Source organism: Ambystoma mexicanum, chromosome 5p (assembly GCF_040938575.1).
Source record: "Ambystoma mexicanum isolate Mex_15411 chromosome 5p, UKY_AmexF1_1, whole genome shotgun sequence".
In the NCBI taxonomy this organism is placed as follows: Eukaryota; Metazoa; Chordata; class Amphibia; order Caudata; family Ambystomatidae; genus Ambystoma; species Ambystoma mexicanum.
This window is the reverse complement of record NC_090930.1, coordinates 1,364,522,550-1,364,548,522: the sequence shown is the minus strand read 5'-3', so window position 1 is coordinate 1,364,548,522 and position 25,973 is coordinate 1,364,522,550. Positions and strand designations below refer to the sequence as shown.

The following is a 25,973-nucleotide window of genomic DNA, read 5'->3' as shown; positions in this document are numbered from 1 at the left end:
GTGTTAAATCTTTCGTTGGAGGGAGTGGAGGCCAATGCCCTGAGGGAGTCCTCACCTTTTAAGTGGAGCCCGGGAGGGATACGGTATCTAGGGATCAAGGTTACTCCTCACTTATCAGGGTGGTTTGGGACCAATTATCCTCCCCTTCTGACCGCAATTAAAAAGGATCTCAGGAAGTGGAGTTCTCTAAGGTTATCGTGGCTCGGCACTGAAAATGGTGGTCCTCCCGCGGCTGCTCTATCTGTTCTAAGCTATTCCGGCTAGCTTCTTTAGAGACTTGAACAGAGCAGCTAGTGCATTTATTTGGGACGGCAAAAAACTGCGCGTGGCTAAGCGATTGTGGACCACGTCAAGAGGGAGGGGAGGCTTAGCTTTGCCAGATTTCCGCCGCTATTATGAGGCGGCACAGCTGCGGGTCATTAGGGAGTGGTTTTCAGAAGATTATATTAAGCACTGGGTCAAGATGGATAGAGCGGTAGCTCGATATCATCTAGGGGAGGTACTGTGGCTTCCGCGTAGGCTCAGACCGGCGCATATCTATATGTGCACTATCACAAAGTGCCTGGTGGAGATATGGGATGGAGTTGAGGAAATTGGGGATTACCACGTTCCCGTCACCATTCACCACCCTTTTTAATAATGGGGATTTTACTCCAGGGTTGGAAAAGGGGGCGTTCCAGCAATGGAAGGAAGGGGGATGCAGGGTCATTAGGGACCCGTTTCGTAATCAGCAAGTAAAATCCTTTGAGGACTGTAAATGGGAATTTGGTGTGGGCGAGGGGGAAAGGCTCCGGTATTTTCAAATCCGACATTGGGTGATGTCTACGGAGATTCGTACAGCGGCAACTCGTGAGTTGACTCCTTTTGAGAGTTATTTACTGATACATGGGGGATCCAGGGGGTTGATTTTGGATCTTTATAGGCTTCTAAAGGCTGTGGGCCCGATCACTAAATGGCCATATATGTTCACATGGGAAGAGATCATTGGTGGGGTGGTGGAATGGGAGGAGTGGGTGAGAATCTGGAGACTGATTCCGAAGGTGGCTAGGCCTGTTCTACTTCAGGAGGACTGTTATAAGTATCTGTTTTGTTGGCATTATACGCCGGCCCGTTTGCATGCAATTAACCCAGGGGTCTCAAATAGGTGTTGGAGGCTGTGGCGATAAGGGGACAGTGGCTCAGATTTGGTGGGATTGCCCGGCTATGAAGTCTCTCTGGGTGGTTGTTACGCAAGCTCTGGCCCAGGCCCTGGAGGAAAATGAGGGCCAGGACCCTCGGGTGATTCTCTTGGGCAGGGGTCCGGAATCGGGGGAGGGTGGGATGAGTGTGGGGCGACGCAAAGCTCGAATAATCTTCATATTGGCGGCGATGGCTCTTCTTGCTCAGAGGTGGAAGAGCCCTGAGATTCCGACGGAACAAGACTGGCTGAGTAAAATGTGGGAAATAGTGTCTTTAGAATTGGCCACATTTGCAGCTAACAATAAGTTGGGGGATTTTGCAGCGGAATGGGGAGAGACCTTGGACTATTTGAAGGGGGACTTTCGGGAGCAATGGCGACCTCAGAGACTTAAGTGGCTAGATTTTCAAGCCGGATGAGCTATGTTGGAGGGGTGATGGGGCGTGGGTAGGGGGAGGGGAATAGGGGGGAAGGGGAGCTTTGGGAGTGTTGTTACTTTGAGGGATATTGGGGTATTGGGATTCCTTGGGGATGGGGGGAGGGTAGGGGAGGGGTAAGGGATTAGGGGGGAGTTGAATTGTTTCGTATTTTCCTGCTGTAATATGTATAAAACTCAATAAAAAGATTTTTAAAAAAAGTCAGCCAGGGTATAAAGAGAGGAGCGATTCACCATATCAAAGCGGCGGCTGCAAAGTAGAGTAGGATCAAGATAATCAACAGTGATGAGTAAAGTTATAAAGTTAGACGTGTGGGCGAGAGCCAACTCAGCATACCAGCAGCTAAATTCCAAATTGGAGTGTGTGCTGGAGCCCTTTACTGTCTAGAAAGGAGGATATCCTTTAAAAAAGACTAGAGGTTTGGAATTTGGGTAGTGAGAAGAGAGATGCAAGCCAATAGAGGTTCTAGGATTTGGGTAGTTAGAAGAGATGCAAACCAATAGTTACCAGCATTGTAAGGTCAGGTGAGAGCTTCATTAATATTGGTAAGAAAGCTGCTTCCTTGAAGCAGTCTGAAAGATTCCTATGAAGAGCAAAAAGCTGAAAAAGGGACTGGGAGCAAGTGAGGGGTGGCATCTCCCCAGCAGCCTGGTGGTAGGAAGGGGGACTGGTAAGCTGTGGTGCTTGAGTGGTTGGCATTCCTTGTAGGTGCCAAGTAACTGGGAGGGGTTGGGAAAGAGCGAAGATGAAGTGGGAGATAACATATTTTAGGCGGAGGAGGGAGAAAGCATGTTTGGGGGAGTTGGTGTCAGTTTTCCTATAGTAACTGAGAAGTAATTGGGGGAAGTTCTTTGCTGATAAGGAAGAAGAGATTGTAAAAGGGCGAGGAGGAGCCAGCATGATTCGTAGAGGGGAGGAGTGTTTGCAGGTAAGTGGGATCGAAGATTAGTAGTGAGATTGGTGAAATGGGTAGATTTGGCAGAGTCAGGAAAAGAGGTGAGCAGAGTGGAATACAGTGCTTGCACCACTTGCATAGGTGGCATTGCATGCCCATTTTGCAGAGCGAAGGGTGATCCAGCATTGGGACCAAGAATTGGAGGGTGAATGTACTATAGTGGTGGTAAAAGGGAAAGCAGAGAGACAGGTTAAAATCTAAGAATTCATGTTCAGTAGCAAAGGCGTGGGGAAGAGCAAGAGAGAAGGGAGTACCCACTTTTATCTAGCGAGAGAGCCATGGAGTTCAGTTTTAATTTGCATTTACAGAAAGTAGAGGTGGTTGGGGAGGGGTGTGAAGGGTATGATAGAATTGGGCGGAGTCAACAGTGAGGTTTGATGGGACAAGCAACAGAGAGAAAATGAACAAGGTCAAGCGTTTCCTTAAGAGTGAGTGGATAAATTGTAAAGCGAGAAGAGAGGTGGGAGTGAGTTTAGCAGCATTAAAGACGCCAATGAGGACTATTTGGGCAACATTTTGTAGTCGATTTAAGTGATCACTATGGCAAAAGGATACATTTCACTTACCCGAAAGGTATGCAATCTTTTCTTTTAAAATTGGTAAGACATCACTAGCTTTCATCTCATCATTTCTGCAAAACCCTGAAACGAATAAAACAAAAAAATAATACCCGTCAGTTATTTTTATAGCGGTCTATAATATTACAATATGCTGCAAAGCTCTGTGCAACCTTACAGAGTTATGCTACTATGGTCTCTTAAGTACCTAAAATAGCTACTTCACTGTCCATTTAAGTTGAACATTTTCGGTTTCAATATAGCTGGGGCTCCAGTGGATCATTACTACAGAAATCTCGAATCAAATATATGATCACACCAAAGCCCTTCACATAAACAGTGGCCAAAACCAGGAATAGGAACTTAAAAAATACATTAATCAGTTGAGATGTAGTCTGGGATAGGGGCTGTGCTGGCTATGCCCACCATTAAATTTGAATGAACTGGTCAGGCCCAGAGTAAAAGACCAGAGCATGTTGGTTCTGTGAAAACTGAACCCAGATTCTACTTACCTATACTTAATCTAGTTACACAGATCAATACCTTCAGCTCTGTATGAGTTTGAAAAATGGAGCCCCTTGCACTGAGGTGAAGCTCCAGGGACACCCCAAGGTACCAATTGTTAGGGGAGCTTTCCTAAAGTCCACTTGAGGGTAGACTTCATAAAACGATCCCAATAGTATAAAGGTCCCCAGCTCTTAACATCAGTCTGTACTACTCATGGAACCTTGGTAGAGTGGCAGAGCAGTCAGGCTTATAGGAGGAAGTTGTGAGCTGCAGTAAGTACATCGAAACCAGTTAGTACAGTAATCCAAAGAAACACACCAATAAATGTATATCAAATATTTATTATACAAGATAACTCTTAAAATACTTGGTACATTTCACCAACACACACAGGATTATTTATAATAACTTTTCAAAGGTTGCTCTTAGTTTGTAGTTGCTCACGATTACGAACATTACAGGGCTTGGCACTAATGACAGTTCTACCATATTATCAGTAATGCTGTGCACTCGCGCACAGACAAAGATATACAGTAATTGTATATAGTTAGCAAAACCACATACAACAGTCTTTTGGGAAGGAAAGTTATGTTCTAGAGGCAGTTTCAGTGCAAACAAATGCTTTTAAAGTCCAATCCCAAACTATGTAAAAGTCAGTTCGGAGATGGCTCAAAGTCTTACGAAGCAGCAGAACAGCAAAAGTTCCTGTGGATACTTCAGTCTCTAGTTAAGGATGCTAGAAGAAAACCATAACGGTGGAGAACCTATTAAAAGGACTCGCAAAGGGACACAAGCAGGCAGCTTGGGTGTGAGGTAATAGTGGACACCCTGGACACCTCTCTGTGCACTCCAACGCTCTGGAGAGACTTCTCGGGTTAATTTTTCACCCCACAGTACCTTAGGTTAGAAGAAATGTTCGTGGCTGGATTGCAAGTCAAGACCTGAGGCTCACATTATGCGTCTCTTTCTTTTATTAACTTAAAAGAGAAAAGCTCAGCGGCAAGTATTTTATGCACCTGAACTAGTGGTATTGCATATACATAAACAAGGGTGCAAAAATATCTAATAAACGAACATTAAACATGGGAGGAAAGAAACCTCCAGTCCATAATAAAAGTCACTTGAAGAAAATAACTCAATTTCCCAGGAGGCTTGGCTCAAGTCCATAACAGGTCACAGCACATGTGAAAACAATCCTCCAATAAACAGTAGACAGTCCCTCCAAATACGAACCAACAGTGTATCACTTCCTCTTTCTTTGCTGCTCACAGCAAGAGATAAGTACAAATGTCATTCTATTCCGTGTTTTTTCTAATTATGATAAGTATGCTGCACATTTACTGTCATTACTTTTAAACAGTCAGAAGTGCTGCCAGGCACTTGACCGCAATGTTATAATTTATTTTCTTCCTCACAGAGAATTACAACATTGCAGCGTATCCTGTGGTCTTATTTCTTTGTCATTGTTATTTTTCATCACCGACGCCAGCTGTTCTTCAAAGATCGTATCTTATTCAAATCACCAACAATGACACATAAGTGCTTGTATTGCAAAGCACTGGTCTAAAATCCAAAATTGTCAGCTACAATCCTTCCGGAGTACTAAGATCAGAGGCTCAGTGACTCATTGCAGTAACCCCACATAAGAAAGCAAATGGCTTGGGAAGAGCCTTCTCCAACTGCACAGCCGCATGCTGAAACAAACTCCCCATGAACTTAAGACTAGAATCCTACCACCTCACATTTAGAAAGAAGTTAAAAACTATCTTGTTCAAATGAAGACAAACTTTGAGGCGACAGCTACCCAGTTAGGTGACAGCCCCATTTCTGTACTGGTTCTACTAAGTGCCCAGTCCTATCACTGTTAATCATATATGTTTTCTATCTGTCTTTACGTGGTGCCCCGGTGCCTGCAGGCTTTTGGATCCTAACAAATAAAACGTTGGGGAACGTTGCCACAACAGGAGCCTCGCAATTGCGCAAGGAATCTGTTACCTTACTCTTTTCGATCCAAGTTTTCTTTTGCCCGAGCCTGCCTCCTCGCACACAATTTAACATTCTGTGTGGGAAGGGGAGGCCGTGCAGAGCTTTTTCATGGCTCGGTAACCCCCGCTGCCACCAGAGGGAGCCTTACTCGCTTCTGATCCTTTCCTTTTATCCGGCCCTCATGCTACGTGTTTCCTTTGATTTCAAGGGACTCTGCGAGCGCCGGAGATAACGTTCCACAGCCTTTCAGTGCATTTTTTCTTCGTTCTAAAAAAATAAAATAAATGGACAATTTTTCCCTCATATTAACAGTGGAATTGAGAGAAGGAGAAAGTTATTCTGGAAAATCTTTATTCTCCTCTATGCAGCAGCAATCGACCCTGTCTCTGGATTCCTTGGTCTGGTGACAAAAGGCAGGACACTTAACGGGATATCTCAGCAGCAGCAGTCGAGAGAGGACCTCTGGCACGGATTTCTTAAACTGCTCTAGTCAGTCTGCGGTTGTGGCACCTTTACTACAGCACCAACAAAGGACACGATTTGCACGGACAATCTTCTTCAGTTCCTGGAATCCTGCACTCTGGTGAGGGGACTTCGATGAGTCGGATTGTGTTACTGGAGGTTCACCTGGAGCTCAGTAAAGATTTGGACAGATTCAGCCTAAGGGCGATGCACTAATTGGGTCCGAGGTCTCCCAGTATATTGGTTCTTTGCACTGAAGGTGCCTTCATCCCTATAAAACAATGGCCTTGCTAAATTAGGTTGCCACCGACACCACCCCCTCCCGTGCGCAACCCAGTTTCTCCCGAAGACCCCTCCACCCCCTTCAACAAGAAACGCCCAAATAGCAACAAAAGCAATATTACAGTCTAAGTCAGAACACATCCCTCTACGGACATCCCCTCCCGCTCTACCACGTCCTCCACAGGAATACCATACCAATTACGGGTGCTCTACACAGTGATAGGCTCAGGTCCAGATGACTACTACCGCCATTAACCTTTCAACACCCTGTCCTTGGTCAGACTATACTATTTGGGCTAGCATCACGACTACAGGTCAACAAAACCCACACTAGGCCACCCAAACATTATTAGCCTGGACAGAGATTTCTCACAGTTAAGAAATTGATTCATAGCTCCAATACCACACCTCCCTTGGCCAAGGCCCCTACCATGCCACCATTCCACTCATCACCCCCACCCTCACAGTCCCAAAGCCCAGCACCGCCCCAAAAAATTCAAATACACTCAAAAGGTGCCCTCTTAAATGTGCGCTCACTAGGAGCACATGCTATCGAGATAAATCTTATCCTAGACCAGCAACTCGATTTCCTTGTCCTCACTGAAACCTGGCTACACCCAGCATCCGTCCCTTTACTAGCGCTAGCAATCTCCCCCCTCCCGCAACGCCCCCCACCCCGAGTTCACCAAAGAGCAGACCACCTTAACTGACTGTTAGGTGTCGCTCTCATCGCCAAATCTAGCCTTGGCCTTGCAACATGCATATTTGACTCCTCCGAGGGATACAAATTGCCTCTTCTAAAACTCGCAACTGACCCTAAAAACCACCACTAACATCCTGGTCATTTACAGAGCCCCTAACCAATCTAGCACCTTGAATCAGACATCCCGCTGGCCATCACACCCTACCCCAAGCCGAACACAAAATTCCTAATCCTAGGTGACATTTATCTAGGTTATAATGACCCTTCTGACCACAAAGTTAGCGCACTCATTACCGCATGGCATGATATGAATTTCACCCAACTAGTGGCCGAACACACACATGAAAAAGGGAGAACCCTTGACTGGGTGCTGACCCTAAATGTCTGCCCGTCTATTGACTCATTGCAGAGATCAATTGGTCGGGCCACCACCTAATCAGGTTTACATTAACTACTCCAGAGAAACACACCATCCCATCCATGTCCCTCAGCACCATTGAAACAAGAAACACCCGCAATCTCACATCCGATAACCTCTCGCCGGTGCTGGCAGAGGCTCTCTCTAACATGTCTTACACCAACCAGAGTGCAGATCCCAGCCGCCTTGCCATCGTCTACCAAAACTGCCTGAAAATCACCATCGACGCCCTAGCCACGCTCGTAACCAAAATCCCACGTAAAGTTAAACGCTCCAACTTCTGGCTTAACGAAGAATTGGTCTTGCTCTGGCGCAACAAAAGAGCACTTTAACATAGCCATGCAAAAAATCCCCCGCTCCAGACTCTGCCAAATCACTCCTGGAAGTAATAACTACAAACCCACCGTTATTGAACATAAAGCTAATGCTCTGAACTTCTGCATCAACAATGCCGCTTCTAATTCTAAAAAACTGTCCACCATCTAAAGACAATTGGAAAACCCCAGCCCTCTGACCAACTCAATGACTGCCAGCAAAGACTGGTGCACTCCAATCCAAAACGCTCTCACCACCAAAATAGAAAAGCTCCAAGTCAAAATCCCAGCCAAACTAAAACTATTAGCCAATAAATGCCCGCCTCCGTCACTGCAGGCTTTAGAGATCGACACAACAGGATTGCAGTTTAGTTTCTCTCAGGTCAACCAAAACCAAGTCCAGGATATTATTGCTGGGCTTAAACCATCAAACTGCAAACAAGACTGCTTCCCAGCTAAACTTATCAAACTATGTGCTCCCACGATAATCACCAATTTTGTTAATGCCTCTTTCAGAACTCATTTAGTTCCCACTAGCATTAAAGAAGCTTGGGTCATCACTCCTGAAAAAACCCTCCTGGACCCTACCATTCCAACAAACTACCGCCCCATTACCACTGTCCCTTTCCTCCTGAAAATAATAGACAAAATAGCCTACAACCAAATACAAAAATCACTTGGAATCAAACCACCTACTAGGAACAAGACAGACAATCCCGCTTTAGGCCCAGCCATAGCACTGAAACGGCTCCATTGGACCTAAAAATCCAAATGGACGCCCTTAGAGACACTGGCAACCGCTGTACCCTACTTCTCTTAGATCTGTCAGCCGCATTTGACCTGGTCGACCATGACAAACTATGCACCACTTTGTCAGATAACTTCCACTTCTCACACAAAGCCACCCTCTGGGTCAAATCCTTCTTAGCTGACCGAACTTCTAGAGTCGCCATAGGTAAGGAATACGCTGATCCCTTTCCTGTACCAAGAGGTGTACCGCAAGGCTCTTGCTTTTCGCATCGCCTACATTCTATAATGCCTACACTAAGCTTCTCTTTGCTGCCCTGGATGCTATGGGTGTCATCTACACTCATTTTGTTGATGACACCCAGATCCTGATCCCCATTTCAGGAAACCATGAGCAAGAAAATCCTAATAAATGAAATCTACGCCATAATACAAAATTGGATGGCCGCCAACACTCTTTGCCTCAATGAAAAGACGGAGATCTTGATCGTGAGCGCTCCTTCCAAAATCAAATCACGCCACCCAAACTGCTCATCCATCAACATCGATGGCACTCCCATCCCTAGTCTCAACCAGGTTAAAACACTGGGTGTTTTCCAAGACGCAAACCTAACCTTGACCAAGCATGTTAATTATCTCTCAGCAACCACATCCTGCACTGCCAAGCTTATAGCACTAAGTCAGCAATTCTTAAGCCCACAAAATGATTACGCTCGTCCATGCATTAATCTTGTCAAAATTAGATTATTCTAATGTGCTACTACTAGGCACCTCACATCCTAACCTCGTAAAACTCCAACTCCTACAAAATAAAGCACGGAGAGCAGCACTTGGCATCAAAAAGTCTGACCATTTCATTTATTAGGATTTTCTCTCCAAGATTAAAAGGGAAGCACACTGGCTGCCTATTAAAGCAAGAATACTCTTCAAAACGCTCTGCCTCACACAGATGCCTAGCCAAAACGGCTCCCATGTACTTTAACAACACAGTCACGCCCAATATCTCGACAAGAGCCTTGAGATCAAACAACAACTCCCAACTCTGCATCCCACGGTTCAAACTCACGAGGGCAGGGGGAAGCAACTTCCAGGCTTAGCTCCAAAATCGTGGAACTCCCTCCCAGCGACACGGAGAAAGGAGCCTGCCCACCCCAGATTTAAACAAAATCTGGGGAACTGGCTCTTTAATAAATACTAGTTATATGGACTATAGTCTTCATCAGGTTTAGTAACTTACTGCCATTTCAGTAGACAACTATGCTGAAAATATTATAACTGTCCTACCCACTCGCAAATACCCTGGGTGGGAGTGAGGTGAAACAGGGCAACCCGCCCGCAAGAATCACCCAGGAACAGACCACAATTTACATATAGGACCTACTCAGGGCCATCCCGGCCAACCTGCAAAAGAAGACCAGTGGGAAGATTGTCACGAGGTCACCGGCTTCAACGGGATTGACGCTCATCTGGCCTGGGACACAGTGAAAATCCCAGACAAAAGGTGTAACTCGGGATCCCCTCACAAAATTGCCGAAAGGAGCTACCTCGACCAAAACCCATGAGCATTCTAACATCAAAAGCGGGAGAAGTAGACAGAGTCACGTTGAACCCATCAAGAGGCACCCATCCCTGATCGCCCACTCGCTTAGGGTGCTAAGGTGAGGACACAGAAGCCAGGGGTCAAATCCAAGAACACCCCGCTGAGAGCCAAATTTGCAGCCAAAATACGAGGGGGACAGCTGAAACACTGCTGGAGACAGCATCGCCTGGAAGAACAGCAAAGTGAGGGTGCGACAGAGGAAGCAGACTGCAGGGAAAATATGGAGGAAGACACCAAGATGGCCCTGAACAAATAAGAGCTGCAAGAATGTTTGAAAGGGATGCATACTAGAATGATGGAACCCCTCCAGGACCAACTGGGCAAAATAAGAGAAGAATTGCAATCCTCCCTATAGGAGGTCCGGAAAGAGAACTGGGGGACAGATTTGACACTACAGAGGCGGGGCACTCAGATCGCAGAAGATATGAAACAGAACAGTGTACTTCTCGAGCAGGCCGCCAGGGCAACACAATCTAGAACTACAGACAGAAGACCTCGAGAACAGATCTCGTAGATCCAACACTAGGGTTAAAGGCCTGGTTGAAACAATCAAGAAACAATGCAGCATTGCTTTAGCAGCCTGTTAACCGGCACCCAGCCGGAGGACCTACTAATAGAGTTGGACCTAAAAAAGGGGACCCTGGACCTATGCCCAGAGACGTCCTACTAGCAATGACTTCTTACACCACGGAGGAGATATGAGCAGTGAGGAAACAGCAAAAGGTCTCTATCAACAGAATGCAAGTCCAATTGTACCAAGACCTAGCATTATCTACACTGCACAAAAGAAGACTGATGGAGCTGGTCACAAGGGCGCTAACAGCCAAATGAATCACATACACTTTGGCTTGCTATTTACCTGGGAGGGCCAACAGCAACAGATCTCCAATCGCGAGGAAGTAAAGACCTTACTACAGCTTGAGGAAGAAGAACCTCGTTTCGACAAGGGACTAAATCAGAATCAGAAAGGGGAAGGACCCAGACAATGGGAATTGTCATTCAACACCAATAGGAGGCGAGCGACCTCACTCCAACTGGCCCCGGCCTAAATGAAGCCCAGAAGCGGAAACGCACATAAGACCATAACAAATAAATATGGCCCAAGGTTTAAGGAGGGAAGAGGATGAAATGAAGGGGACACAAATGAAGCAAGCCCAGGTGTGGAGGGAGGAGAGGGCATCTTGGAACCCAATTCAAGATATGGAACTGTCCTGGCAGGAGAAAAGATGGGGCAGGTCCGAGACCCAACGCCCCTGGAGGGACTCTGGTAATGTTATAATAAACCTTGATCTAAAGGACAGGGAATTGGGAGGGGGGCAAGGGGAGGAAAAGTTAAAGTTGAAGTTCAGTTAAAAGGGAAAGTTCCAATGTATGGTCTGTAAGGTGGGAAGAAGCATTGTGTAGGCTGCTGGAGGAGACATAGCTAACAGTTGGGAAAACTCAGGCACGAGAGGTATGGCTGACGCGAATATCATAACCCTAAATGTACAGGGCCTAAACTCGCTGGTTAAGCGACGCTCTATTCAGACCAGACTAAAAGATCTCCAAGCATCAATAGCCTTTTTACAAGAGACACACCTACTCCCTGCTGATTAAGGGGATGGCCCACAAAGCATTCCCTAGGCAGTATTATGCTTCAGGAGGGTGGGGGGAGGAAAGACCATATGCATGGCTATACTATTGGGGGCCAATGTGATATTTAAGAAACAGGCTGTGTACAGAGATCGGGAAGGCAGATACCTGCTCCTCAAAGGCATGCTGGATGAACAGATATACACACTAATTGCAATATATGCCTGTGAAGGACCGGAGGGGGGTGTCTGTACTCCTGCTCTCGATATGGCAGAGGAGAGGCACAGAGGACCCCAACCAAGATTCTCTACTGTTGGTAGCAATGGAGGAGCAATCGAGGCCTAGCTTCTCAGGAGGTGATGTGGGCTGGTTCTTAAGTACAGAGTAGTCCCCAAGCAGCCACAAAGGAATGTCCACACACTGCATTAGTTAAAATACAGTCTTTATATAATTAAGGTTCAAGGTTATATTAAAAAAATCAACAAAAAAAAAAAAATCAACAAAAAAATAATCACAATAACACACTTTGTGCTCCGATAATCTTAAAATGGTAAATATACAGTTCTACGTGGTACCACCATTATGTTGATCCACGTTGAAAGCCTTGGCAGACAATTGCCATGCTACAATCCAGAATTGAACAGAAAAAGCTCAGCCTAGCCAAAAAAGCAAACCCCCCACCCCACCCACCTCTAAAACTCCAACATGCCCCCCCCTTCTCTTTCACCCCGGTGTCAACAAAAGAAGTGGAAAGCATCATCAAAGGTCTTAAGCCCTCCAGATGCCAAGGGGACTTGTGCCCAGCTCACATCATCCAGGAAAGCGGCAACGATCTGGCCCCTTTCATAACAGCCCTAACCAACGCCTCCTTCAATTCGAGCTCAGTCCCGAGCTGCCTCAAGAAGGCCTGGGTCATGCCCCTACTAAAAAAACCTAACCTAGACCCCAACAACCCAACCAATTACAGGTCAATTATCACCGTCCCTTACATCCTAAATATTTTAGACAGAGTGCCCTACCTGCAAATCCAGAAGCATCTGCAAGAGGACAACCTCCTGGGCCTTGGACAATCTGGCTTCAGACCAAGGTACGGAACAGAGACAGCCCTCCTGGACTTAAAAATCCAGATGGATGAGGCAAAGGATAAGGGCAATCTAGCTATTCTCCTGCTGCTTGACCTCCCGGGAGCCTTTGACCCTGTCGACCATCAGATCCTCACGGAACATCCAACGGCTTCAGCTGCTTTTTCTAGCCAGGCGACTGCCTGGGTCCAATCCTTCCTAGCCGACCGCACCACCCGGGTCTTCTCACCGGGGGCTTCAGCCCACCCCATCCATTTCCTCTGTGGAGTCCCACAAGGCTTGTGCGTCTTGCTGACCTTATGCAATATCTTCAAAGCTATTGTTCGACCGCATTGATAACTTGGGTGTCACATACACCAATAATGCCAACGATACCCAGGTTCTCATCACCCCATCAGGTTGCTATGAAGAGGACTCCTTACGAATCAACAACCTCTACCTGGAGATCCAAGCCTGGATGGCAGAACACAGCTTATGCCTCAACGACGCAAAAACTGAGCTCCTTCTCGTCGGCTCCCAACCAGGGCTAAACAAACTGGACCCCCGTTACGCGTCTATCAACAGACAGTAACCTAATCACTGGCTAAAGAAATGAAAACTCAAGGGGTCTATCTAGATTCTACACTCTCACTCAAAAAACAGGTGAACGCTACAGCCTCCTCCACAGCTTATACAAATAAGCTCATCAATGCCTGCAAACCCTTCCTCTCGCCTTCCAGCTGCATTACACTAGCCAGAGCGCTAGTGTGCTCCAAAATTGACTACTGCAACACTCCCTTCCTTGGCACCTCGGAACGTAATTTGAACAAACAGCAGGTGCTGCAGAATAATGCCCTCAGAGCGGCCCCGAGTATCCCGCGGCATTCACACATCTCCAGCTTCTGCTTCAGCCTCAGACAAATGCCCACTGGCTCCATGTACGAGACAGAATCACCCTTCGATCTCTCGTCACGTCCACAAATGCCTTTCCAATGACGCCCCCAAATACTTGGCAGACAAGTTCAACAAACACGCTTCAACCAGAAAGTTGTACGCTCACTGCCTCTCCATTCCCAAATTATCCCTAAAAAAAAGCAGACGGCTCCAGCTTCCCAGTCCTTGCCGCCAAACAATGGAACAGTATACCGTTGAACCGCAGAGCAGAACCTTCCTTTAGGACCTTCAGGGCAAAAACGAAGTCCTGGCTCGCCAACAAGAACTCCACCACTGTCTGACACACTAATCATTGTACTCTTATCCTATGTCCGCCTTTCGACCACCATGTAGCCCGGTCATATACACTTACTGTTATTATCTTGTATGTCTATATTCTGTTGCAAGCTCCTCCAAGTCTGCGGCGCCCAGTTACCTCAGGGTTCGGCGCGCAGTATAAATAAAGAAACTAACTAAACTTTTAAGTGCATTAACTAGGCGTAGTTTAAATGGCACACGAATCAACACAGCAAAAAAAATATTAACCATAGATTTAGGAGGAAAACAAATTGGTTAGACAATTGGCAGACTACTGAGCCCCTACCGTCCGGCACATTTCTGTAGGAGGATCCCCCCCCACCTGGGCAACCTTTAAATGAAGATGCACTACAAGCCCAGTCCATATATTGTCTATTAAAGTCTTATTTTCTTCTATAGTTCTGCAACCCAAATGTACCTTGTGTTGTAGAGTAGTTCTTCGGGGAAAATCGAGCAGCCCTTCTTGAGTGCACTCCCTTTCAGGAAGGAGCCAGGGGTCGAACTTCAATAAGAAAAGGTGAACGTAGTAATGGAGGCAGTCGCTTTGGTCCTTGCGGTGCTCGTTGACGATCGGTCGAAAACATCCTGCAACAGGGGAGGCATGTGGTGCAACTCAACGACGATGGTTAATTGCCACAAAGAGTCAGTGAAGAACTTTGGCCCAGCAAGGGCGTTGGGTCGTCAGCGTCAAGCATCAGTGAATGGGACATGCCCACGGCTGGCTTCAGTAGCTTCGTCTGCGTCTCCAAGGTCTTCAGGTGGCGGGAAACCCACTGGCGGATACTCCTCGGTTGTCGACAGCGTCGACTTTCTCTGGCAGGACGAAAGCGGTTGACGATGAACAAGTGAGTCCTTGGATTAAATGTTCTTAGGCAAAGGGAGCACAGCGGCTACAGTCGGCGATGGCAGCCGGCGACCATGGACGGGGCTTCTCTTACTTCTCCTCGGCGGTCCCCTTCTCCGGTCGGAGCTCAGTAGTTTTTAATTCCAGTAGTTTAACTCCGGTCCGGTCTACCAGAGATCTTTTGCAAAGATCAGCTGGTGCACGATGGTCCCTCGTAGCTCGGGGAGAGGTCTCCTAGCCAGGTACTCTCTTGGATCAGTTGATGAAGGCACAGCAGCTTTCAGATTGCAAGGAAGGGAACAGCGGTTCACCTTCTTCCGGCTCGGCTTCGAGAGTAAGCATCAAGTGTCAACTTCAGCTTCTGAACGATTTCTGGCACTGAGAGGCCCCCAGATATACTGTTGATCTCCCATTAACTCTGCTGGGTCATACTCAGGCAACCAATCACTCAGAAGGGCATTCAGGCAGTCAGGAAGCCAATCGGGTGCACAGTGCATTCAGGCCATTCTTCTCCATCCAGACACACACAGAATGGGGATTCGGACAAGCACTACAGACTGCATTCATACCAGTTTCGGGCACGGTTGTCTCAGTCATTGTGTCAAACACCAGATACTAGACACCCATAACACAGAATGCATATTCGTCACACTCCATTCACCCAGGTCCCACCCCACAGGCGTACCCACAACATACAGTCATTGGGAAGGCTCACTTCCCCCACAACACCATATATGAAACTTCCACCCAACAGCCAGTCAGGGGGGAAGGACAGAGTCAGGGCTTCCCGAGACTTCGGGAAAAGTAAGTTAACAGGTGATAGAAAGCAAGAGGCCACAGGGGCCATCTTGTTTCCTATCAGGAATCCACTGGTTGGGCATCCAAAAATGGAGGACGCTCAGGGCACCTGTCAATTCAGCACAGAGCTGCCACCAGCCCATACCCTGCTCTGTGGGCCACACACAGGTGCCCAAAAACATACACTAGGAGTACAGGGTCGTACCCCAACCGATGGGTGCCATAAAGGTATCCCAGTGGTCTGTTCACCAAATCAAATACAGGAAGAGCCCCAAATGAACTCCTGCGCGCAAAACAAGTTGAAACACACAATAAAAAGCATTAAAGGAGAAGGATTCAGTGGCCCTGTCCCTCTGATGCATTTCCAGAATCACAGTGCCCTAAACGAGAAACAGGATCTATACCTAAGGGAAATACTGCAGCAACTGGGAGGATGGTATGAAAGCCAAATAGTGATTGGTGCAGACATTAATTGTGTAATGGACCCCGCCCTAGACAAAACACTGCCACCCACAGCTGAAGACGGGAGAAACAGACAGGCGCTAGGGAAACTCTTTAGGGATTTGGAGGTAGTGGAAACATGGAGATTTTTCCACGAGCAAGAAAAATGATTTACCCATTACTCAGCAGCTTACAGAGGGTAATCGAGAACCAATATGATAATGGTCTCAGCCACGTTGATTCCTCAGGTTGGAAAAGTACAAATAGGTGTCAAATATCTCCCCGATCATGCTCCAGTCCTCGTGCAAATTGTGATGGTAAAAGACAGGATCAAAACCCGTAAAAACTGGAGGCTGAACGAAATTATATTGAGAGACATCGCACTCAGGGCATATATGGAGAAAGCACTGAATAGTTATTTTCAAGACAATAATGGAGAAACAGATTGGGGAGTAATGCGGGATGTGGGGAAATCGGTAGTCCGAGGGGAATTCATATCGCAGAACACAGGATGCATGTGGGAAAGAGGGCTCATTAAAAAGAAACTGGAGTCATACCTACAGGAGGCAGAATCGCAAAATAAAACTAGACAGACACAAAAATCGCTGAGAGCACTCTGGAAAGCAAGAGCCCAGTTAGAAACTCACGTAGCAGACCGGACAGCACAGAGCCTACTGTACACCAAGCAGATATATTATTTTCAGGGGGGGAAAGCCAACTGATTCCTAGAGGCCAAATTACATAAACAAAAATCCCATAATTACATTGCGCAGTTTAAGAATGGAAAAGGGGAACAATGTGCATCAGAGGAGAGAGGTGGGGAACTGGAAATAATGGAAAGATTTCATCAGGAACTGCTGAAACAGGAGGACCTCCATCCACACGCACAAATAAATTATGTCAAAATTCACTCTGCCCCAAATCACTGAAGAGGACAATGATACTTTACCTGCCCCAATAACAACACAAGAAATAAGCGATGCCATAACAAATATACCCCCTAACAAAACCCTGGGACCAGATTGACTAGGGAACGGATATTATAAGACGTTCCGAAATCAACTATTGGGCCAATTAACTATACTCTTTAATCATATAAAAAGGGAAAGTGGCCCAGTCTCGGCCGACATGGGAAATTCGGTCACAGTCCTAATACTTAAGCAGGGCAAAGACCCCACAGACCGATTTCACTGCTTAATAATGATGCCAAATAATACAGTAAAGTACTTGCAACAGGACTGATGAAGGTATTACCCAAAATAATTCATGAAGACCAAGCAGGCTTTATAATAGGGAGACACACGCAAGACAATATATGGCGAGCGATGGTTGTCATAGACCTAGCAACCACGAGACAAAAGAACAAGTTACTTACCAACTGTAACATTCTTTCGATTGGATGTTCCTCCTACGTATTCCTCATCTTAGATATATCCTTACCTTCAGCTTTGCCGCTTCGGAAAAGGTTTCTTCTTCTCTCCACCAGAGGGTGCTCCTCTAGAGGCCGCAGCGTCGATGTCCCTCAGCGGCATCCGTCGAGCACCAACGTCATCCGCTGTATAAATGCCTCGACGCGCCCGTTGACTTCAGTTCTGTTTTTTCGTATATTGTAGCCAATCGATGGTGATTAATGGCGCGCCTCTTTTGACCCACGCCTTAAAAGAATTTAGAGCGTAACTCACGTAAACTGTACTGTGGGGTTGGCTGGGAGGGACCATGAAGAATACGTGGGAGGAACATCCAATCAAAAGAACGTTACAGTTGGTGAGTAACTTGTTCTTCGAATGGATTATGTCCTCCCACGTATTCCTCATTTTAGAGAGACTCCCAAAGCAGTTTTGTCTTGGAGGTGGGAGTACAGAATTTCTTCTAATCGTGTACAGAATGGAGTACAGATTTAGCAAACAGACTTCCTTGTGAAGAAGTCGAGTCTAGGGCATAATGTTTTATAAAAGTAGGCATGGATGACCATGTAGCTGCTGCACAAACATCTTGTACAGGGACACCCTTTTTGGTGCTGTTGAAGTTGCCATGCCCCTAGTCGAATGAGCTCCCAGTTCATCTGGTGGTTCTTTCCCAGCCAATCTATAGCATTCTGTTATAGCTAAGATTATCCATCTAGATAATGTTTGTTTAGTTACAGCAAGTCCCAATTTGCGGCCAGTGTACCCCACAAAGGTTGATCACACTGATGTATATTTGCTAATCTTGAGATGTAGAAGCTAAGAGCTCTTCTGGGATCTAGTCTGTGTAGCCGTTCCTCTTCCTTACTTGCGTGAGGAGGAGGGTAAAAAGTAGGCAAAATTATCTTTTGTGACAGATGAAAATCCGAAACAATTTTTGCTAAAAATGATGGTTTAACTCTAAGTACTACTTTGTCTTTATAAAAGATAGTTTGAGGAGGACCGCTAGAAAGCGCCTGTAACTAACTAACCTTCGGGGTGATGTCATTGCCACAAGAGGTATTGTTTTCAAAGTAAGGAGCCTTAGTGGACAAGAGTGTGAAGGCGCAAATGGAATGCATGTGAGGAATTTCAGAACTAAGTTTAAATCCCACACAGCAACTTGAAAGGGTATTGGTGGAAACACATTAGACATTTTAAGAATTTAATTATTAAAAAGGTATATTAAAATAAGATTCCTCCTCTGACGAGCGCTTGAAGATGGACAGCGCTGCTAAGTATCCCTTTATCGTACCAACCTGGAGCCCCAGATTAGTTAAATGTAATAGAATAGATAAGATTGTGGGAATATTACATTGAAACGGATCCACATTATTTTCTCTGCACCAGTTACTGAACTTGTTCCAACGACACCGATACAGAGATTTGGTTGCTGGTCTTCTGGCCGAAAGCTGTTGTGTTTTGCTCTCCGGATAGAGGAATTGCCGATAGAGAGATCCCTTCTTGAATTACCCAGAACCAGAGCTGCATTGCCTCTCTGCACAGCGGAAATAACCGTAATTGCCCTGATCATCCAATCGTCCAGATAGGGGTAGACATGATCCCCCCCCCTCTCCTGAGACTCGCTGCCACTACCGCCATCAACTTGGTGAAAACTCTTTGGGCGGAGGTTAAACGGAAAGGCAGAACCCAAAACTGATAATGAGAATTGCCAATCCTAAACCTCAGGTACTTTCTGTGCTTGAGATGGATTGGTACATGAAAGTAAGCATCCTGAGGGTCCAATGATGACAACCAATGCTGGAGTTGGAGAGCCTGAAGGATCTGAGTAAGTGACCATCTTGAACTTGTCCTGCTTTAGGAACTTGTTTAAGTTTCTCAAGTCCAAAACGGGTCTCAGTCCTCCGTCTTGCTTTGGAATGAGGAAATACGGGCAATATCAACCCTTGTTCCTCTCCGCTACAGGTACATGTTCTATTGCACCTTTCTATAGCAGGGTTAAAACTTCCTGCAACAGGAGCGGATCTGGAAGTTTGACAGAGTTGTATCCCGGTCGGTGATTCTGAGGTTTCTTTAGAAAGGGAAGGCAGTAACCTTGGGATACTGTTTCCAGCGCCCAAGCATCTGAAGTAATGCCTCGCCATTCTTTCAGATGCTGTGAGATCCTGCCTCCCACCGGGGTATTTTAGGTCAAAACCTCAGAGTTGAAAATTTTCTTTGACCCGTCCTCTTCCAATTGAGGAATAACAACGAAAAGGACGACCCCTCCAGGAAGAGGAGGCTGTGTAGGGGCGTTGCTGAGGTTGTCTTATAGCGGCACGGAGTGATTTAGCCGCCGCTTTGGAGGTCTGCAGCTTCTCCAAACTTTCATCCGCCTTGCTGCCAAACAACCTCGAGCCGTCAAATGGCATAATAAGAAGCCTGGTTTGCACGTCGGGCGCAAAACCCGACTTCCTTAGCCACGCAAACCTATGTAGCACTGTGCTAGTTGCCATGGACCTACTGATACTGTCAGCTGTGTCCAAACCTAACTAGACATTCTCCCGAAGCCTCTTTTCCATCCCTTATTATGGCTAGAAAGCCATCACGTTCTTCACCTTCTGGGATATGTTGAGCTGCCGCTGACATGCAGTCCCACAGGGTATGTGTAAACCTTGCCAAGGTGCAAGAGACATTAGTGGATTTCAAAGCCATACTCCCCGATGTAAAAATCTTCCTAGACCATGGATCTACTTTTTTGTCATCCTTATCTGGAGGGATTGTTGGGTATGCAGCATTTCTAGTGGAAGTAGCTGCTTGAACTACCAGACTTTCTGGTGATGGATGTTTACTTAGATATTCTGGATCAGAATTACAGAGCCTATATTTTGCTACACATTTTTTAATTTACTGCCAGAATGGCTTCAGGCTGTTCCCAAGCAGAGTTAACCCTCCTTTGCAAGGCAATATGAAATGGAAGAATGGGGTCTTGCTGAGGTGTTCCAGATAGAATGTCAGTCATATCATCATCTTGATAGACTGGTGAATTACTACCCCATCCCATAAATTCAGTAACTCTATTCATTAGTTTTCTGTATCCTGCATCAGTTTGTTCTGATGGGTCTGGCTTATCAAATTCGTACTCTGGAGAGGTATCCAGACCACTTGCTGTTTGTAAACATTGCTCAAATCCTGTATTTTGGATTGAGGATCAATTAATTCCTCTGGAACTGGCCTTGTGCCAAATTTAACACCAGCAGAGGTAATTTCTTCATCTGCTGAGGATTCTCCCTCGTAAATAGATAACATGGTCCTAAAAAAATCATGTCTACTCTCAGGGTGAAAAACCTTTACGGGTAATACCGGTTTTTCCCCCTTGTTATAGGCTTGGGCGTCGACGAAAACGTTGATGGCGCCGATGCAGTTACAACAAACTTCGATGTTGTCGAGGGCACCTTCGATGATTTCGAAGCACTCATCGAGGGAATTGTAGAAACCATCGACACTGTCGAAGGAGCTTTTGTAGAGGTCGACTGTACTCGACAACTTTCTTTTAGAATGAGTAGTCGACACCTTGTACTCGAGAGCCTTCGAAGACTTTGATGGCATTGATCCCGACTTCGATGGCATATGATAGCTTGGCGCCATTTTATTTCCCTCTACCTCCAATTTATGCACCGGTAGGTTTTCATGAGGTGACCGGGAAGAGTCCCTGGATGACACCCTAGAAAACTTTTTGTCGGATTTTCTTGTTTTGGACGTTCCTCTGTCACGTTTCTCGTGAATAGGCGCATGGTCTTCTTTAGACTTTTTTTGAGGGGGCCTGGGCTGCGTTCTCAAAAATCTTTAACATGGAAACTCTAAAGGCTTCACATTTACTCAGGGAGTCATGCTTCAAAGGGCATGCTATCACTTCCTCAGATGACGTCGAGGAAGAAGAGGGAGATCGGTGACGTCTTTTCTTTGTCTTTTTAGAGGACAAAGAAGAAGACTTCCCGGCTCTACTCCTCGATCTATATTTTTTACGATGTTTTACTGAAGACTCAGCCGAGTCTTTTCCCTTCGAAGTAGACTTCGATGAACCCTCCCCCATCACCAGTTTACCTCTGCGTTCTTTTAAGACCTTATGGGTCATCGACTGGCACGAACCGCAGTCTTCAATTCGGTGTTCAGAATCGAGGCACCAGAGGCAATTTTTGTGTGGATCAGTTAAAGACATTTTCTTTCCACATTTTAGACATTTTTTAAAACCTGTCTTCAGTGTGGAAGGGTTCGATGAAGAAATGTTCTTTTCACGAAAGACAAGCGCCGTTTGTAACGATCCAAAGCGAAGCTAACGGAAAAATGGAACTGACGCCAACGGGCGCGCTCGAGGCATTTATACAGCAGATGACGTCGGTGCTCGACTGATGCCGCCAAGGGACATCAACGCCGTGGCCTCGAGAGGAGCACCCTCTGGTGGAGAGAAGAAGAAGAAAAAAATTCCGAAGCAGCAAAGCTGAAGGTAAGGATATATCTAAGATGAGGAATACGTGGAAGGACACAATCCATTCGAAAATGTCTATAGCTGCACTAGACGCACGACGTGCTTTTGACAGTCTAGATTCGACATGCTTGAAACTGGTCTTGGAGAAATTCGGCTGTGACCCCATTTTCATTAAGATGGTTCTAACAAATTTTCGACTCCCATCCACAACGTTTATGGTCAACGGGAGAAACACAACCAAGATAGAAATACAGAGTTACACGACAGGGATGTCCCCTATCCCCACTAATATTCGCCATGACAATGGAGCCTATAGCGGAAATAAGACAGGAGCAAGAGGTAGTGGGAGTGACCTGTGGAGGGACAACGTACAAGATAGCACTATATGCTGATGACATTCTCCTTTTCCTTAGAGACTCCACAAGCACACTTTTTAAAGCACTGGAAAGATTACAAGAATCCTCCAGGGTCTCAGGTTTCACCATACATTTGACTAAATCCAAGGCCCTAACATAACAGACAAAGAGGGAGTAGAAGAAAGGAAGATGAACAAAAGAAGAAGAGAAGCGCAGTCTCCATGTGCTCACATGGATCTGCAAGAAAGAGGACGCGTTGGATAGTGAGGGTAGAGTGATAAGATCGGTCCAGAACCAGGAGACACTAGCATTTGTGTATTGGCTTGCAGATGGGTGATTACGTGCACTGGATTGTAGTATCTGTGCGGGTAAGGCCCAATGCCTGGGTTGTTTTCTGTGTGAATTATTTTGGAGGTGCGTCTGTGTTTTATGTGTATATTGGATGGCATTTAAGGTTGTGCGCTCTGGCTTGTTGTATCTGTATGGGTAAGGTCCAGTGTCAGTTTGTTGTATGCAAGTGTTACTTATGTTGGGTGCGTGTATAGGTTCGCTAGCCCAATGGCCGTATATAGTTCTTGGTGGTATCTTGGCGGGAGCAGGATGTTTAGTACATGGACTACTCTAGCATTTCTTCAATGTGCAATGTGGCTAATCCACACAATTCTAACGAAATGTGACACTTGGTTATTGCTCAATCTAATTGTGATGCCTGGTTAATCTTTACAATTCTATCGAAATGTGACACATGACTGGGGGGGCGCTAGAGAGCCCAGCCAAGATGGCTGCGAGCCCATGAGCTCCCACCAAACATCCGAGCAGAATCCTGTTGAGAGCTTTGAAAAGCGCACTGCTGCAACATAATCACCCCAAGCACACCTGGGTGAAGTTTGGGCAGCTAGGGTGCTCGAAGTGCGTCAAACGGAGGTGAGAAAAGTACCCGTTCTGAGGGACAGCTGGCTCATATCGGAGATCCGGATGAGCCACGCGGCCAGAGGCGTTGTGGGGGAGAAGCACTCGCTGTCCCAAATAAATATCCTACGTGATCTCAGGAGCGTGGAGGATAAATTCACGGATACTTGACAGCGTAACCAAGGCCCACAGTGCCCGGCAACAGCCCCCACCCCTACCCCTGAGGAAGCAGTGGGAGGAGCTGTACGCGACCGGGATAGAACTCCTGCGAGGTCCGGCAACCCATGAGGGACAGGAGGAAGGCAAGCGAAGTACACGGCTCCGGATGCACTATCCTGTAGTACCGCGCCGTTGAGCCCACGAGGGACAGGACCCTGGCATCAAAACCAGTGAGGATACAGAGGGGGAGGCAACAAGAGGTGCCTCGTTACCCCCAGAGGATCCAAAACTTGTCCGGGGGGCGGCTCATAGTAGTGAGTTCCCGCTGGCGGCGTGAGCCGGGAGCGGCAGCGCAGAGGCAAGTCAGGTGCAACAACAAAGGGGGTGATCCTGGTAGAATAGACCCCGATCCAGAAGTAGGACAGGCACACGCTGCAGACAATCTGATGGCTGATTACAGGCTCCAGGAGCAGAACATAGCCCTCACTGGGTTGCTGAGCCCCAAAAATAGGGGACATACCAACAGTAAGACCCCGGTGCACTGCGCGATACACTCTGTAAGGTGGCAAATGACCTGCCTCGACCAATGGGGTGGGTGCTGGTCACCCCCAACCACATCACAGTATTGACCACTAGACTGGGGAAGTCATCAAGGCTGCTATATAGCCCGCCAGCACCTTCTGGCCAACGAGAGGGCTTTTCAGGGCAGACAGACTCGACAACCCCTCGCCTCCCAACAACTCTAGCTAGAGGCAAGGTTTTTCATTGCTGCCACCTACCATTATGCCGGAAAGGTCCCCCACCGCCATTTTAACACAAGGCATACCCCAGAGACTTTACTCTGCGTCGGGCCTGATAAGACCCCAAGGGCTTCAAGAAAACACCCGACTAGGGGAAATACCTGCATCATTTGTTGAGCAACGCAGAACTGGGGTATCAGAACTTTGCGCTACAAATTAGCTGGCCAGCAGCAGTATTAGGTCGAAAGCACAAAGGTCCAGTAAACAATCCAGATGTCCAAGATGGCCGAAGTGGGTAAAGAACTTGTAGGAGCCTCCCCCACAGGGCTGATAATAAAGTATGCAAATTAGCATCGGAAACGCATCGCAAACTTCCCCGCAAAGGAAAAGGAAGCCCCAAGGGATAGCGTCTGCATCAGCTATGGGTGCGCGGAGACACTTGCAGGGAAACAGCCGCACGCACCGCGGTGAGGGACAAGCTAGTGCCGTACAATACCCGATTATGGTAACCACACTACTTGATGACAAGAACTACAGGAAACTGAAAAAAGATCCTACCCTGGAGATTAAACAACTCATACAGGGGGTTACAACATACACATTGGAGCACCAGTGGATTACGAAGAAGGAAGAGGAGTTTTTGAATACCTCAAAAGGACGCATTCCTACATTTTATGCATTATCCAAAATGCATAAGGATGCACATAACCCGCCAGGGAGACCTATTGTCTCGGGTGTGGCTCCATCCTCGAACCTTTGTGTAAATTCATAGATTTCTTCCTGAAACCCCTTAGTGAGAAGGTACAGACCTACTTGAGGGATACTATGGCAACAAATGAATGCTTTGAAGGCACACCACATAACCCTGCCAACAGCCGGATTGTCACAATGGACATCAAATCACTATACACTAGCATCCCCCAGACCGAGGCGATAGAATGTATATGGGCAAATCTTACCCACCATATGACACAAAGGAGGTCCCAACGAACTTCATTATTGAATTATTGGAATTGGCACTGACCAAAAACGTTCTCCTTCAATGAATGTTTCTACTTACAGATTAGCAGAACTGCAATGGGGGCAGCATTTGCCCCGAGCCTAGCCATCATCTTTATGGCAGAGTTTGAAAGGAGTTTTGTGTTGGATTTAGACAACCCATTCCTCAGTAACATCAGCAACTGAAAGAGATACATCGATGATGAGATCTTCATCTGGAAAGGCGACTTGGACTCCCTAATCGACTTTCAAAATTGGCTGAATTCATGCCATCCGTCCATATGTTTCTCACTTGAATCAGATCCCTCTAACATCAATTTTCTTGATCTACAAATCACAGAGAAAGAACCTGTTGGCAGGCTCCCTTTTCAAGAAAAACACAGATAGGAACTCATTACTCCACTATACGAGCTCACACCCACGCAATCTGAGTGACAATCTACCATACGGGCAATTCCTCCGTATAAGGAGGAACTGCATGGATTTCCACCACCCTGGATCTGAACTGAAGGGACGACTGGATCGAGGGTACCGCAAAAAACTGATCCGGAACTACAAGAGGACTCTAAACACTCCACGGGAGGTCCTATTACACCCAAAACCCAGGAAAGAAGAAGAAAAAATACCTGTGTCACTACATTTTGCAAAGCCACTACACAGTTGAAACAGTTCATTAAAACGTCTTGGCCTTTAGTGCAACTTAACATGGAAAGCGAACTAAACCCATGAATGGCACTTAAGCCTTCTAAAAACCTTAAAGAGCACCAGACCACTGCCAGATTTACAAATACCACTTCACAAAATACTCTATGGAATCTACGCAATTTGAC

The 25,973-nt window shown here is 46.5% G+C and overlaps 1 protein-coding gene across 1 annotated transcript in view; it reads right to left on the bottom strand.

Moving 5' to 3' along the window:
- TRIO (trio Rho guanine nucleotide exchange factor) overlaps window positions 1-25,973 on the bottom strand; it is a 3,834,156-nt gene that overhangs the window by 3,679,665 nt on the left and 128,518 nt on the right. Inside the window, exon 2 of the mRNA XM_069613780.1 lies at window positions 3,136-3,210. Within this exon, the coding sequence (XP_069469881.1) occupies window positions 3,136-3,210 (75 nt within the window). The remainder of the gene's footprint in view (window positions 1-3,135; window positions 3,211-25,973) is intronic.